The sequence below is a fragment of the Panthera tigris genome, chromosome B1, assembly GCF_018350195.1.
Source record: "Panthera tigris isolate Pti1 chromosome B1, P.tigris_Pti1_mat1.1, whole genome shotgun sequence".
In the NCBI taxonomy this organism is placed as follows: Eukaryota; Metazoa; Chordata; class Mammalia; order Carnivora; family Felidae; genus Panthera; species Panthera tigris.
In genome coordinates, this window is record NC_056663.1 from 197,274,658 (window position 1) to 197,289,275 (window position 14,618).

At 45.8% G+C, this 14,618-nt stretch overlaps 1 protein-coding gene across 4 annotated transcripts in view; it reads left to right on the forward strand.

The window, feature by feature from the left end:
* SLC2A9 (solute carrier family 2 member 9) overlaps positions 1–14,618 on the forward strand; it is a 257,130-nt gene that overhangs the window by 38,798 nt on the left and 203,714 nt on the right. For 3 of the 4 annotated variants that reach the window (XM_042984934.1, XM_015534686.2, XM_007075764.3), the window contains one exon: positions 3,284–3,382. In XM_042984934.1, coding sequence (XP_042840868.1) covers positions 3,284–3,382 — 99 coding nt within the window. Of the gene's footprint in view, positions 1–625; positions 800–3,283; positions 3,383–14,618 lie in introns of those variants that run through there. The other variant, XM_042984935.1, reaches the window with a different exon arrangement.

The window sequence follows — 14,618 nt, forward strand, 5'->3', positions numbered from 1 at the left end:
GAGGTCTTGCCTCCTTAATGATTTCCCTGAGCTGAGCCAGCCTGGGGCGGGCACGTGGGAGGTATTCCCCGGGCCAATGCTGAATGAGAAGCATAGAGGAATGACCGACTGGCAGGTTCTTTTTCTTCCAAACCCAGAGCCTCCCCATTTGTGCCCGAGCTAAGGGCGGCCATGCCTATGTCCAGCACGCTGGCCGGGGCTGTGTGTTTTCTACCTGAGCCTCAGAGGAACTGCAGGGCAGTCCAGGCGGGATCGGTCTTCCGTGTTGCCCTCGTAAACGCAGCAGCTCAGAGAAGCCAAGTGACCAGGTTAAGGGCACGCAGTTAGAGAGGCAGGGTGGGGACCCCAGCCGGTCGGTGCCGGTCCCTGCCGTCGGTGACCTGTGTTCTGTGCCGATCCTCGGAGAGGCACCCGGCTTTATGGCCAGCGCTCCCCTCCCGGCTCGCTGGCCTCGTTGGCCAGGAAAATGAAAGGTGCTGATGCCAAAGGAAAAATCCATACCCCGGGTGGTGGTTCCCGAGAAGGCCAGTTTCCCTCCAGGATCCCTCGGTGCTGCTATGACAGCAGGGGGGAAAGCGCACGGTGCCCGTTTCCTGTTCAGACAAGACAGAGCGGCCGCGTTTCCTGCCAGGCCCCCGCCCCCTCGTGGACTCTGCCTCCTGCACCGAGATGCCCCGGGATGGCCTGCGGGAGCATGGACTCCCGGGCCTGGGTTCCCCTGACGTGCAGCCCCGGCCATCCGGGGGCTGCCGAGTGTGGCCACGCCCTGAGAGGGACGCCGGGCGGGAGGACCAGAAAGGTAAACGCAGAAAGCGGCCTCAGGACCTGCCAGGGGGTGGGAAGGCCCAGCGTGGGCGGCTGCGGCTGCCTCCGCCGCCTGGGGCCCTGGGTCACAGAAGCCTGCCGTGAGAGCCGGCACCCCGGTCCCCGTGACCTTGGCCGTGGAGTTCCAGCTCTGGCAACATGGCCGTGCTCGTGAACAGCCTGGCAGGTGCTGGGTGGTTTCCCCTTTTCCTTCCCCGCCCCCACAGCAGGTACCTCTGTCCCCCGGGGCCGGTGGTGAGAGGGGGTGGGCACGGGCTGGCCAAGCAGCGGCAGGGGCTCCAGGGAGAGACTCCCACCTGCCTTTCTCTAGCTTCTGATGGGTACAGACAAGGGGACAGCGATCGGGGCCAGGGCAAGGGGGTCCAGGAAGAGGAGGTGTCCAGGGCGGGCCAGGGAGTCAGGCAGCGTGACATCTGAGCTGAGACCCAGAAGATAAGTGCAAAGATAAAAGACCGTGGAGGATGGGTACTTTGTCCAAAATGCAGTTCTTGTTCTAGCAATGGATCTCTTTTAGTTCAGGCTCTTCTTCCTGTAGAAACCCATTCTGGCCCCACACCTGGCAATGACCGCCCCTGTGGCTTATAAACCCTTTTTCTCCCCTCCGTCCTCTCACTGGCATTTACTGAATACCTTCTGTGCCTCAGGCTCGGTGCCTGGAAGCAAGACCCCCTCCCCTCAAAAAGTAAGACCCTTGGGCACCGCCCCGACTCTGCTGCTAATGCTCACAGGCACCTGCCACAGGACAGGAGAGGCCTTGTCTGCCTTAATTAACTCTTTTCTTCAGCATAACAGCCTGTGAGGTGGGGTCTATTATCATCCCTGTTTTCAGATAAGCCCACTGAGTCACAGAGCAGTTATGCCACTGGCCCAAGGTTACAGTCATTAAGTGGCAGAGCTGGGGGTAGGACAGAGTTGAACCAAAGAGGGGGTGGAGTTTTCATTCAGAGGAGAAGGCGTTGGGAAAGGGTCGTAGATGCCAACGTCTCTAGAAGGGGAATTTCGGGCGCATGTATCTGCACGGGCAGGGCCAAGAGGCAGCTTGGCACCTAATTCGAACAACAGCCGTTCTGTATGGCGGGGCCAGAGGGAAAGTAAAACGAGTAAGCGGCCTTTCCGAACGCTCCCTGTGTGCGCGCGACTTTCTAAACATCCTCATCCGGCAGCGCATTGATTCCTCAACAACCTGTGTGGCCAGTGCTGTTATTAGATCCATTTTACAGCTGGGCAAGATGAGACCCAGGGAGGTGAAGAAAGCGGCTCAGGTTCCCACAGCTGACTGGTAGAGCCGTCCAGCACCGCGTCCCCTGCCAGAGGAGACTACTGACGTGGGCGGGTCCGGGAGTGGCTATCGGGGTCCAGCTCTCTCCTCCAGACAGTATTTGACCGACACAGTTCCCTGAACTGTGGACCTTGTCTGTTTTGTTTCCCGCTGTATCTCTAGAGCTTTATCAGGGCCTGGCCCGATACACGCACACATTTTATATGATAACAGAGAAGGTGCCTTCCAAGAGCACCTGGGTCCCCTCCATCCGGAGAGTGGCCCACATTCCGCTGGCCAGCCTCGGATGGGAACCCCTTCTGCCTCCAGCCCCTGCCAGCTGGTCAGCTCCGGCCAGGGGGTTCAGATGTTTCTCCTGCATGGTCCTGTCCTGATTGTGACCACGCTCGGATGAAGGACAGGGTCACATGGGGGCAGATGCCCCGTTCTCCAGGCTGAGCCCTGTATCTCTCTGCACGTCCTTGTCCTGCGGTGCTCATGGTGGCCTGGAGATTGACAGCTCGGCCTGGAAGGGCGTGTGCAGTGGTGTGCATGCGTGCATGCGAACGTGTGTGCACCTGTGCAGCTGTGAGCAGCCTCAGGCCCCTAGACACTGTTCCCAGATGACGAGGCACTGGGGGACAGGCAGTGCGGTGCAGCGGGTGACTGCATGGGCTCCAGCCCCCATCCCAGACAGCACCACGGACGTCTCGGCGCGTCTCTTTTGCCACCTATCAAATCGGGATGAGATAGTACTGATCTGAGCGTTCCGTGAGATAATACCCTGAAAGGGCTCAGCTCAATGCCTAGCCCATACCTCTTGTAAGTGCCAGCCGCTACCATTGGCGGCTAAGTCTGGCTTTGCTTTTTGCTCCTATGTGGTCCAGAAAGTGGCCAAATTCAGCTAAAATAATAGTGTGTGGCTGCTTACAGAGCACCTGCTAAGGACTGTGGGTCTGTGAGTCACAGGTCTGTGGCCGCAGGCAGAAGCAAACTGAACCCGTGGGCTGACCGCATTCCCCCAGTGCGTCCGCCTGCGCAGTGGTCGTGGACAGCGATCCCACCTGTCAGCGGGCTCCGGGAACTCGGGCAATTCTCTAGGGCCCCTTCCCCAGACAAGGGGACAGCTCAGGTGCGTCCTGCGGGCCCCTAGCTCTGTGCCCAACGGCCAGATCTGACATACTGTCCTCTCCTTTCCAGGACTGGTCCTGCTGGCTCATCGTGGCCTCTCTGGTGGGCGCCTTCGGCTCCTCCTTCCTCTATGGGTACAACCTGTCGGTGGTGAACGCCCCAACTCTGGTGAGTGCCCCGCGGCTGCGGGATGCGCCCGGCAGAGGGCGCTGCGGCCACGCGGAAAACTTCGGGAGTGTTCCCAGGCTGGTTCTGTGCCAGCCCTTTGCCGGACACTGGGACCTAGGAGAGGGAGAGAGAGGAGTCAGACCAGCCTCTGCCCTCGAGGGGAGGAGTGAGGGGAGGATGGGAGGTACAGAAACAGACAATGGTGACAATGTGGAGGGTTCAGTTCCCTGCCTTGGAGGGTCCTGGGAGAGTGCAGGGCAAGGACAGGGATCTCCGGAGTTCCCAGGGAGCAGTGCTTGAGGATCTTATCCTGGGCACGGAGCCACGGAGAGACCTTATGCATAAACGTTTTCTTGATCTGTTCTTTTTGGGTTTATGGCTTTCCATTACCACTAGTGGTCATTCAGGTGTCTGTTTTGTCTGGCTTTTGTTTCGGTCTGGAATCAAGTCGTTAGGTTATGTCAATCAAGAAGAGTCTGTAAAGCAACCAAAGGTGTTTATCTGGGGTCGTAGGGCTTTCAGTATGGGAGACAGAGAGGGCGGAAATGGACTTTGTGCTCAGAATTGCAGGTGGGGTAGGCAGGCTTCTAAAGGCAGAACCCATGGGGCGCCTGGGTGGCGCAGTCGGTTAAGCGTCCGACTTCGGCCAGGTCACGATCTCGCGGTCCGTGAGTTCGAGCCCCGCGTCAGGCTCTGGGCTGATGGCTCGGAGCCTGGAGCCTGTTTCCGATTCTGTGTCTCCCTCTCTCTCTGCCCCTCCCCCGTTCATGCTCTGTCTCTCTCTGTCCCAAAAATAAATAAAAAACGTTGAAAAAAAAAATTTAAAGGCAGAACCCACAAGGTTACCAAACTTCTTCGGAAGGAATGATGATGGGTGCTGAGGGAGTTACACTGAGCTCGGGATGCAGGATTGACTAGGTAGCTAACAAGTGTTACATTGTCTCTATTTCAGTCCTCAGTAGAGGAGGCCTTCCAAGAGCTGGCCACGTTGTAATTGCCACAAGCCAAGAGTTCATGGTGTTCCCAGAATTGAAACAGGAGCCCCTGCATGGGTCCTGCTTCCTCAATGTCCTCCCAACCCCCTTCTGAGTGGCGGTCTTAGCAATCCCCAGGCCCTCCTAACTCCTCCCTGCTGGTTTGCAGGTTCAGATTTGGTTCCGCCTACCTAGGCTCTTAGGTAGCTATCCATGCCAGGGGGTGCTGGCTTCTGCTTGACATACCTGCACCTTCGTCCACCTTACCCCGCAACGGCGGAGGTAGGTCAAGGCTACCTGGAGGCTTTCTGGAGGAAGTGATGCCTCAGCTTCACCTTAAAGGTAAAACAAAGGCACGGAGGCTTGCCATTTGTGACATGTTTGCAAGAATGCAGGCGAGATGCGGTTGGAACGCAGAATGCCTTTTGGGGAGCACAGGGCAGGAGCTAACGGGGCAAACGGAAGCCAGGCTGTAGACCTTTCTGAAGGCTTTTCGGGCCTTGTTTGGAGCCCAGCATCCCCATGTGCAAACCACAAGGGAGGCTGGACCAGGGGGTCCCAAAAAGTTCCCAGGAGCCCTGAACTTGGCAGAATTGCCTTTTAAAAATTCAGATGTCCTTCGACAGTCCTTCAGATGTCTTTTATAGCTGGTTTGTCCAAATTAGGAGACAAAAAAAAAAATGAGCGCTATATTCGTGACAGAAATACGGAAAAATAATGACAACTGTAAAATCCAGATGTAGGTGTTTCTGTTCTATTCCCTGACTTTTCTGTGCATTTGGAAAGTTTTACAGCAGAATGTCCAAAATAAGTACATCATTACATCTTTGCAAATGTGTCTATATATGTGAAAGGAGAGGGAAGTTTCTAAATCTTGCTCCTGAGCCCTGTTCTGTTCAATGTTGTCACCAGTTATTTGGACAATAATCTGGAAAGGAGGTCTACACATTTCTCGGTTGATGTGCTGGGAGGAATAATGACTGTATTTGAAAATGCAGTGTGTCAGAATCGAGTGTCAGGACAGCTCTAGTTTCTGTTGAGTTTGTTTCGTTTTGTTTGAAACCCTTCTACGTTTTGTGTAAGTTCATTTGGAAAATGGGCTCTGATGCTAAGACCCATTTGAAAGCCAGGGACCTAGATGGCCTCCCCAAACTCTTGCTGAAGAAAGTGGCTTTGATTTTGTCGTTGTGACCTTGTCCTGACACGAGGATCTGATTTGTCCATATTTGCCTATAAAAGAATATTGGAGGGGCGCCTGGGTGGCTCAGTCGGTTAAGCATCTGACTCTTGATTTTGGCTCAGATCACGATCTCCCAGTTTGTGGGTTCAAGACCCACTCCAGGCTCTGTGCTGTGTGGAGTCTGCTTGGGATTTTCTGTCTGTCTCTCTTTCTTTCTCTCTCTCTGCCCCTCCCCGGCTCGCTCTCTCTTCTGACTCTCAAAATAAATAAATAAACATTAAAACAAGAAGATTGGAAATTTACACTCTTGCCTCATCATGACAGTTCAGCAGAAACTCCAGCAGAGGGTGGAGAACCTTTGCACTAATGGTTTGTGGACCAAAAAGCCATGTGAAACTTGAACCCTGAATGAAATGATGTGGATGGAAAAACAGAAGTTCAAGCCATGACTGTGGGAACAGGAGGAAGGAGCAATTCGGTCATTTAAAACTTGTTTTCGATTAAGAAACTATTTTTTTAGATCAGTTTGAAAGCAGTTCACAGCAAAATTGGGCAGGAAGTACAGGGAACCACTCCCCCCGCCCCCGTGTCCCTCACCCCCAAAAGCTTCCCCCGTTATCAGTTTCCTCCAGGTCCTTTCATGGCTCGAAAGCTCCTTTGTTCTTTACAGCTGAATAATATTCAATACATTAATGCATTGTATTAATACAGTGTAATAACACCTTGTCTGCATGTACCGGTTTATTGAGCCACTCACCTGCTGAAGGACATCTTGACTGCATCTAAGTTTTGGCAACTGTGAACAAAGTTGCCGTAAACATCCATGTGCGGGTTTTTGTGTAGACATAAGTTCTCAGTTCATTTGTGTAAATATCAAGAAGCACCATTGCTGAATCAAAGAGGGAGAGTACGTTTAGTTTTGCAATAAACAGACAAAGCATCGTCCTGAGTGGCTATCCTGTTTTTCATTCCCAGAAGCAATGAGCAAAATTTCCTGTTGTTTCCCATTCTCACCAGCATTTGATGTTGTTAGTATTTTGGATTTGGGATGTTCTATAGGTGAGTACTGGTATCTCGTTTCCATTGCAATTCCCTAATGACATACGATGTTGGATACCTTTTCATATGTTTTTGGGAAAGATAGAAACATCTTTTCAAATGTTCACTTGCCGTCAATAAATCTTCTTTGGTGAGGTTTCTGTTCACATCTTTTGCCCATCCTTTAATCAGATCGTTTGTGTTGTTTTGGTTGAGTTTTAAGAGTTCTTCGTATATTTTTAGATTACAGATCTTTATCAGATGTATCTTTGCAAATATTTTCTCCAGGTCTGTGGCATATCTTCTCATTCTCTTGACATTGTCTTTCCCAGAGCAGAAGTTTTTAATTTAATTGAAGCCCAGATTATCAATGATTTCTTTCACACATCGTGTCTTCGGTGTTATATCTAAAGAGTCATCACCATAGGGCACCTGGGTGGCTCAGTTGGTTAAGTGCCGACTGTGGTTCAAGTCATGATCTCACAGTCCATGGGTTTGAGCCCTGCATCAGGCCCTGTGCTGACAGCTCATAGCCTGGAGCCAGCTTTGGATTCTGTGTCTTTCTGCCCCTCCCTTGCTCATGCTTTCTTTCTCTCAAAAATAAATAAACATTAAAAAAAAAAAGTCACCACACCCAAGGTCATCGAGATTTTCTCCTGTTCTTTTTTAGGAATTTTATAGTTTTGTGTTTTACATTTATGTCTGTGAACCAATTTGAGTTAATTTTTGTGAAAGGTACAAAGTCTGTGTCTAGATTTTTTTTCTGATATGTGCATATCTATTGTTCCAGTACCATTTGTTGAAAAGACCATCTTTGCTCTATAGTATTGCCTTTGCTCTTTTGCAAAGATCAGTTCACTGTATTAATGTGGGTCTGTTACTGGGTTTTCTGTTCTATTCTACTGATCTATTTGTCTGTTTTTTCACAAATACCATGCTGTCTTGATTATTGTAGCTTTACCGTAAGTCAAAGTGAGATAGTGTCAGTCCTCCAACTGTGTTCTCCTTCAGTGTTAGGAGTTGATTATTCTGGGTCTTTTGTTTCCCCATATAAACTTTAGAAATTAGTTTGTAGATTTCCACAAAATAACTTGCTGAGATTTTGATTGGGATGGTATTGCATCTATAGATGAAGTCAGGAAGAACGAACATCTTGACAATATTGAGTCTCCCTATTCATGAACGTGGGATATCTCCCCATTTAATTAGTTACTATTTGATATCTTTCATCAGAGTGTTTATTTTTGATATAGCTGTTATAGAACTTGTGAGATTTATACCTAAGTATTTCATTTTCTTTAATACTAATGTAAATGGTAATATTTTAAATTTAAAATTGCATTTTTTTCATTGCTGGTGTATAGGAAAGCAACTGACTTTCATATATTAATCTTGTTATCTTGCAACTGTGCTATAATCAATCACTTCTTAGTTCCAGATTTTTTTTGGTCAATTTTTTCAAATTTTCTACACAGATGACCATGTCATCTGTGAAATAGACAGTTTTATTTCTTCTTTTTCAATACGTGTATCTTTTATTTCCTCTTGCTGTCTTATTGCATTAGCTAGGACTTCCAGTTTGATGCTTACTTTGGATTTAATCTGCTTTTCTTTTTCTAGTCTCCTATAATGGAAACTTATTGATTTTAAATCTCCCATCTTTTCTAATATATTCATTCAATGCTATAAATTTTCTCCTAAGCACTGCTTTTGATGCATCCCACAAATTTTGATGAGTTATATTTTCATTTTCATTTAGATCAAGTTATTTTAAAGTTTCTCTTGAGATTTCTTCTTTGATCCATGTGTTATTACGAAGGGTGTTGTACAATCTTCAAGTGTTTGGGGGATTTTCCAGCATATTCTGTTATTGATTTCTAGTTTAATTCCATTATGGTCAGAGACCAGACACTGTATGATTAGATTCTCTTAAATTTGATAAGGTGTGTTTTATGGCCCAGAATGTGGTCCATCTTGCTGAATGTCCATGTGAGCCTGAGAAGAGTGTATATTCTACTGTTGGATGAAATAGTCTGTAGACGTCCACTGTATCCAGTTGGCTGATGGTGTTGTTGAGTTCAGCTATGTCCTCACTGATTTTTGGCCTGTTGCGTCTGTCCATTTCTGACAGAGGGGTGTTTCAGTCTCTGACTTTAATAGTGGGTCATCTATTTTTCCTTACAATTCTGTCAGCATTTGCCTTATGTATTCTCATGCTCTGTTGTTAGGCACATACACATTAAGGCTTGCTATATTTTCTTGCAGTATTGGTCCCTTTAACCGTATGTAATGCCCCCTTTTTTCCCTGTTAACTCTTCTTGCCAAAGTATCCCTTGTCTGAAATTAATATCATTTTTACTGCTTTCCTTTGATTCATGTCAGCATGGTATATCTTTGTCCATCCCTGTACTTAAAAAAATTTTTTTTTGATGTTTATTTATTTTTGAAGGAGAGAGAGACAGAGCGTGAGGGGGGAGGGGCAGAGAGAGAGGGAGACACAGAATCTGAAACAGGCTCCAGGCTCTGAGCTGTCAGCACAGAGCCTGATGCGGAGCTCAAACCCGTAAACCATGAGATCATGACTTGAGCCAAAGTCAAAGGCTTAACTGACTGAGCCACCCAGGCACCCCGATCCTTGTACTTTTTAAAATCTATATGTGTCTTTATATTTTTGTAAAAAAACCTTTATTTATTTTTGACAGAGAGAGAGAGAGAGAGAGTGAGTAGGGGAGGGGCAGAGAGAGAGGGAGAGAAAGGATCCCAAACAGGCTCTGTGCAGAGCCTCATGTGGGGCTCAATCTCACAAAATGTAAGATCATGACCTGAGCCAAAATCAAGAGTCAGATGGTAACCAGCTGGGCCACCCAGGTGCCCCATGTGTCTTTATATTTTAAGTGGGTTTCTTATAGACAACATATAGCAATAAACAGACAGTTTGTTCTCTTGACCCAGTCTGACAATCTCTGTCTTTTAATTGCCATATTTTATACCATTGACATTTAAGGTGATTACTGATACAGTTCAATTAATATCTACACTGTATCTGTTCCTTTTTCTATCTGTCACCCTTGTTCTTTGTCCCTATTTTTGTTCTTTGTCCCATACTTCTGCCTTTTGTGGTTTTAACTGAGCATTTTGTATGATTCCATTTTCTCTCTTTTCCTAGCATATCAATCCCCCCCCCCTTCTTTTTAACTTTCTTTAGTGGTTGCTCAAGAGTTTATAATATGCATTTTCAACTAATCCAAGTCTACTTACAAATAATACTACTTTACTTCACTGGTAATGTTAGTTCTTTATAATAACAAAATATTTCTAATTCCTCCCTCCCACCCACTTAGACATAAGCATATTATATAGATAATCGAATACATTACTATCATTATTATTTTGAACAAAATTAATTGTGAGATTTATACCTCAGTATTTCACGAATATTCTGAACAAAATAATAACCTATTGATTATTAATAGATAATAATCAATAGATAATATTAACAGATAATAATCTGTTAGATTAATTAAGAACAAGAAAAAAAGTTTTCATTTTTACCTTTACTTATTCATTCTCCTGTGTTCTTCTTTTTATGGAAGGCTGAGTTTCTGACCTATATTAGGTTCCTTCGAAGAATTTCTTTTAACATTTCTTGCAAGGCAGATCTGCCGGAGACCAGCTCCAGCAGGTCCAGGGGTTCCCAAAGGAAGAACAGCGTCGGTGAAAATAAAACAAAACTAAAATAAAAAACTAAAACTAAAATAAAAATGAACACAGACAACAGCAGTGTGTTGGACTGGCCAATTTATTGTAGCAAATGTGGCATCATATTTGCTAGTGATTTCCTTGTAACATACGTCATCTATGTTTTTCTAACATTACCTAATTTTGAAAATGTTCCTATGTATAGACAACCTTTAAGAAATAACATGATGATTTTCCCCTAACTTTCCCGCATACCCTTTGTAATATCATAGATTAATCTCTTACATTTTTCCATTATGCATCTGCATTTATCTATAATCTACAAAGCATTTGCTTTGCTGTTCTCGTGAAAGGACCTCCATTTCTCAACACCTCAAGTGGAACAGTTACAGGAGCATGACCTCCTAACCACATGAGGCCAGAAGAACAATGTGTTTGCCTCGGTCCGAGGTGCCAGAAAGGGGCTGAAAAAGCCTTAGAAACCCATGCCTCATATATTCTCAGCGAGACAATGCACCTAGAAACTAATGAACCATTCTGTACCTTAACCAACTAGGTTCAGTCATCATCTGGAATGCCTCCGGAGGCCAGGTGGGCCTAGGGGTTGAAGTCACCTGTGCCCAGAGATACACTCCTTAGTTGCTGGAGTGGGGCTTTCAAATCCATATGTCTCTTCTTTACAGGCCCTCTTTGCTGGCAAAGGGATGAGGCTATCCTTCCTGTAAGTAGAGGAGTCTCCATAGGGGATGGCAAGGGCTAAATGTAAGGCCACACAATTTCTTGTGGAACCTTATTTTTTTCCCCAATGGTTCTTTTCCCAGGGGGGCTGCAGAGGGCAATTCCCCAACAGACAATACCCCAGGTACTTTAATAAGGCCAAATTTCCTAAAAGCGGGAGTACGAGAAGCTTCACTGTCGGCAGGCCGCCCTGCAGTCACCAATCCGTCCACAGCCCGCGTCCTGCCACTCAGGCTGGGATAGCTTGGCTTCCAGCACAGATCTACTGGCAACAAATTCTCTCAATGTTTGTCTGAAAAAGTCTTTACTTTTCATTCATAGTTTGGAAAATTTTTTTAATGTTTATTTATTTGAGAGAGAGAGAGAGAGAGAGAGAGAGAGAGAGAATGTGAGCAGGGGAAGGACAGAGAGACAGGGAGACACAGAATCTGAAGCAGGCTCCAGGCTCTGAGCTGTCAGCACAGAGCCTGATGTGGGGCTCGAACCCACAAACTTTGAGATCATGGCCTGAACAAAAGGCGGAGGCTTAACTGACTGAGCCACCCAGGCACCTTTACCTTTCATTCACTCTTGAAGGATAATTTTGCAGAGTATGGAATTCTAGGTTGGTGGGTTTTTTTTCCTCTCTCAATATTTTGAGTATTTCACTTCATTCTCTTCTGGCATGGTTTCTGAGGAGAATTTGGGTGTAAATTTTATCTTTCCTCCTCTGTAGGTAAGATTGTTTTCATCCGGCTTCTTTCAAGAGATTTTTTTTTAATCTTTGATTTTCTGAAGTTTGAATATGATATGCCTAGGTGTAGTGTTTTTTTGTTTGTTTGTTTGTTTGTTTTAGAATTTATACGTTTTGGTGTTTTCTGAGCTTTCTGGATCTGCAGTTTAGTATCTGATGCTAATTTGAGGAAATTCTCAGTCATTATTGCCTCAGATATTTCCTTTGTTCCTACCTCTGTCCCACTGCATGTATATTACAGATTTTGTAGTTTTCCCACAGTTCTTGGATACTCTGTTCTGTTTTTTTCTCTATATTTAAGTCTCTTTTCCTCTATATTAAGTCTCTTATGGTGTGCCTCTCTCTGTTTTTATTTTCTTTTTCCTTCCCTTCTCCTGTGTTCATCTGTTTGACTCTTAAATTCCACGTGAGTGAAACCACATGATATTTGTCTTCCTCTGACTTATTTTGCTTAGCATAATACACTCTAGTTCCATCAACGTTGTTGCAAATGGCAAGATTTCATTCTTTTTCATCACTGAGTAGTATTCCATTCTATGTATGTACCATATCTTCTTTATCCATTCATCAGTCAATGGACATTTGGGCTCTTTCCATAATTTGGCTGCTATAAACACTGGGGTGCATGTGTCCCTTCGAATCAGCATTTTTGTATCCTTTGGATAAGTATCTAATAGTGCAATTGCTGGGTCATAGGATAATTCTATTTTTAAGTTTTTGAGGAACCTCCATACTATTTCCCGGAGTTGCTGCACCCGTGTGCATTCCCACAAACATAGCATCCTTGCCAACGTCTGTTGTTTCTGGAGTTGTTAATTTTGGGCATTCTGACAGGTGTGAGGTGATATCTCATCATGGTTTTGATTTGTATTTCTCTGATGATGAGTGGCATTGAGCATCTTTTCGTGCGTCTATTAGCCATCTGGGCTTCTTCTTTGGAAAAGTGTCTGTTCATGTTTTTTGCCCATTTCTTCACTGGATAATTTGTTTTTAGGGTGTTGAGTTTCATAAGTTCTTTCTAGATTTTGGATACTAACCCTTTATCTGATGTGTCATTTGCAAATATCTTCTCCCATTCTGTCAGTTGCCTTTTAGTTTTGTTGATTGTTTCCTTCACTGTGCAGAAGCTTTTAATCTTGATGAGGTCCCAATAGTTCATTTTTGCTTTTGTTTCCCTTGCCTCTGGAGACATGTCTGGTAAGAAGGTTGCTGCGGCCAAGGTCAAAGAGGTTGCTACCTGTTTTCTCCTCTTGGATTTTGATGGTTTCCTGTCTTACATTTAGGTCTTTCATCCATTTTGAGTTTATTTTTGTGTATACTAACCCCATTTCATAGATGAGGAAACTGAGGCCCAGGGAGGTTAATGTATCCTAGTTCCTGGGGTGGGGTGGGCGGCCCTTTAACCTCCACTCCCTAACTTCCCATTGGTTTCCCATCTGACTACTTATGCCCCATTTGGAAGAGAACACCCACATGCCTTGTGCATCCATGATAGGTCCTTGGCCAACTGTGGACAATGGGATCTGAGCAGAAGTGAATATAAGCCACTTGAGGCTTAGCCTTGAAGTGAGGAATCCAGAAGTTTCCTCAGTTTTTTCTTCCCCTAGATGGCATAGGTACTAGACGGCAGAGAATGGTCTGGCAGGCACTAGGCATGAGCTAGCATGAGGTAGAAAGAAGTCTTTACTATCCTTAGCCACTGAAGCTTCAGAGTTTCTGTGCTGTGGTGGTGCATTGATCACCATCATACCCCAACATCTACCCTTCAAGGAAGTCCAGCCTGGCCCACTGCAGGGTCTTCTAACTGGTTTTCCTATTTCCACTGTGGCTTCTACAATTTATTCTCAGCCCAAAAGCCCAAGGGATACTTTAAAAATTGAGACAGATCATACTGTGCTTCAGCTTCAAACCTTCTACAGCCACCCAACACACCTAGAAATCAACCCCGATTGCTGTGGCCTATGCCCAGGGTCTGGTGCCTAGTGACCACTCTGCTCTTATTTCTGGCATGTTCCCCTCACTGCCTCTTCTCATCCCCATGACCCCCTCCCCACCTGCTGATCCTCAAACACACATGCACTTGGTACCCCAGGACATTTGCACTTGCTGTTCCCTTTAGTGGAATGCTCTTTCCCAGATATTCCTATGCTGTCTCCTTTGATTACTTCTGGCCTGTTGAAACGTCCTCTTCTCAGAGATTTCTTCTCAACCAGCCCATCCATAACAGCATCTCTCCATTACTCTCTAGCCTCTGCCTTAACTTATCTCTCTTTGTAGTATTTAACCAACTTGAGGTGTTATATATTTATTTGCTTCTTGTCTACTCTTCCTTTTACTTTAGAATCTAAGCCCCCTGTAGACATAGTGTTCACAATTGTCTTGCTTTTGTAATGCCAGCACCTAGAAAAGGGTCTGGCACACAATAAACCTTTATAATGAATGTTTGATGTGTAATGAGTAAATGTATACATTTAATATTTTTTAAAAAGTTCTTTGTGTGCAAATGCACTTCCAAGGCAAGTCTGCTAGACCTCCTCACCCTCAAGCAAATTCCCATTTGCCCTATGTAAAAATTCTAGTTCTACCACATTCACACATCTATCTATCCATCCATCCATCTACCTAATTCTCTTTACACATCTGTCTACCTGTCTCCCATCTATCTTACCTCTCTTCCACTTATCTCTCTACCTACCTACCTACCTACCTACCTGCCAACTACTTACCTGTATCATCTACATACCTACCTCTCTAAAGCATTCTGATGCCTTTGTAAAAGCTATGCAGAATCCAAGGCTAATTTACATACCAATCACATGTAACATGATGCCTGAAATTTTTAAGCAGTCATGCGTGCTGCTGGCTCAAGATGCC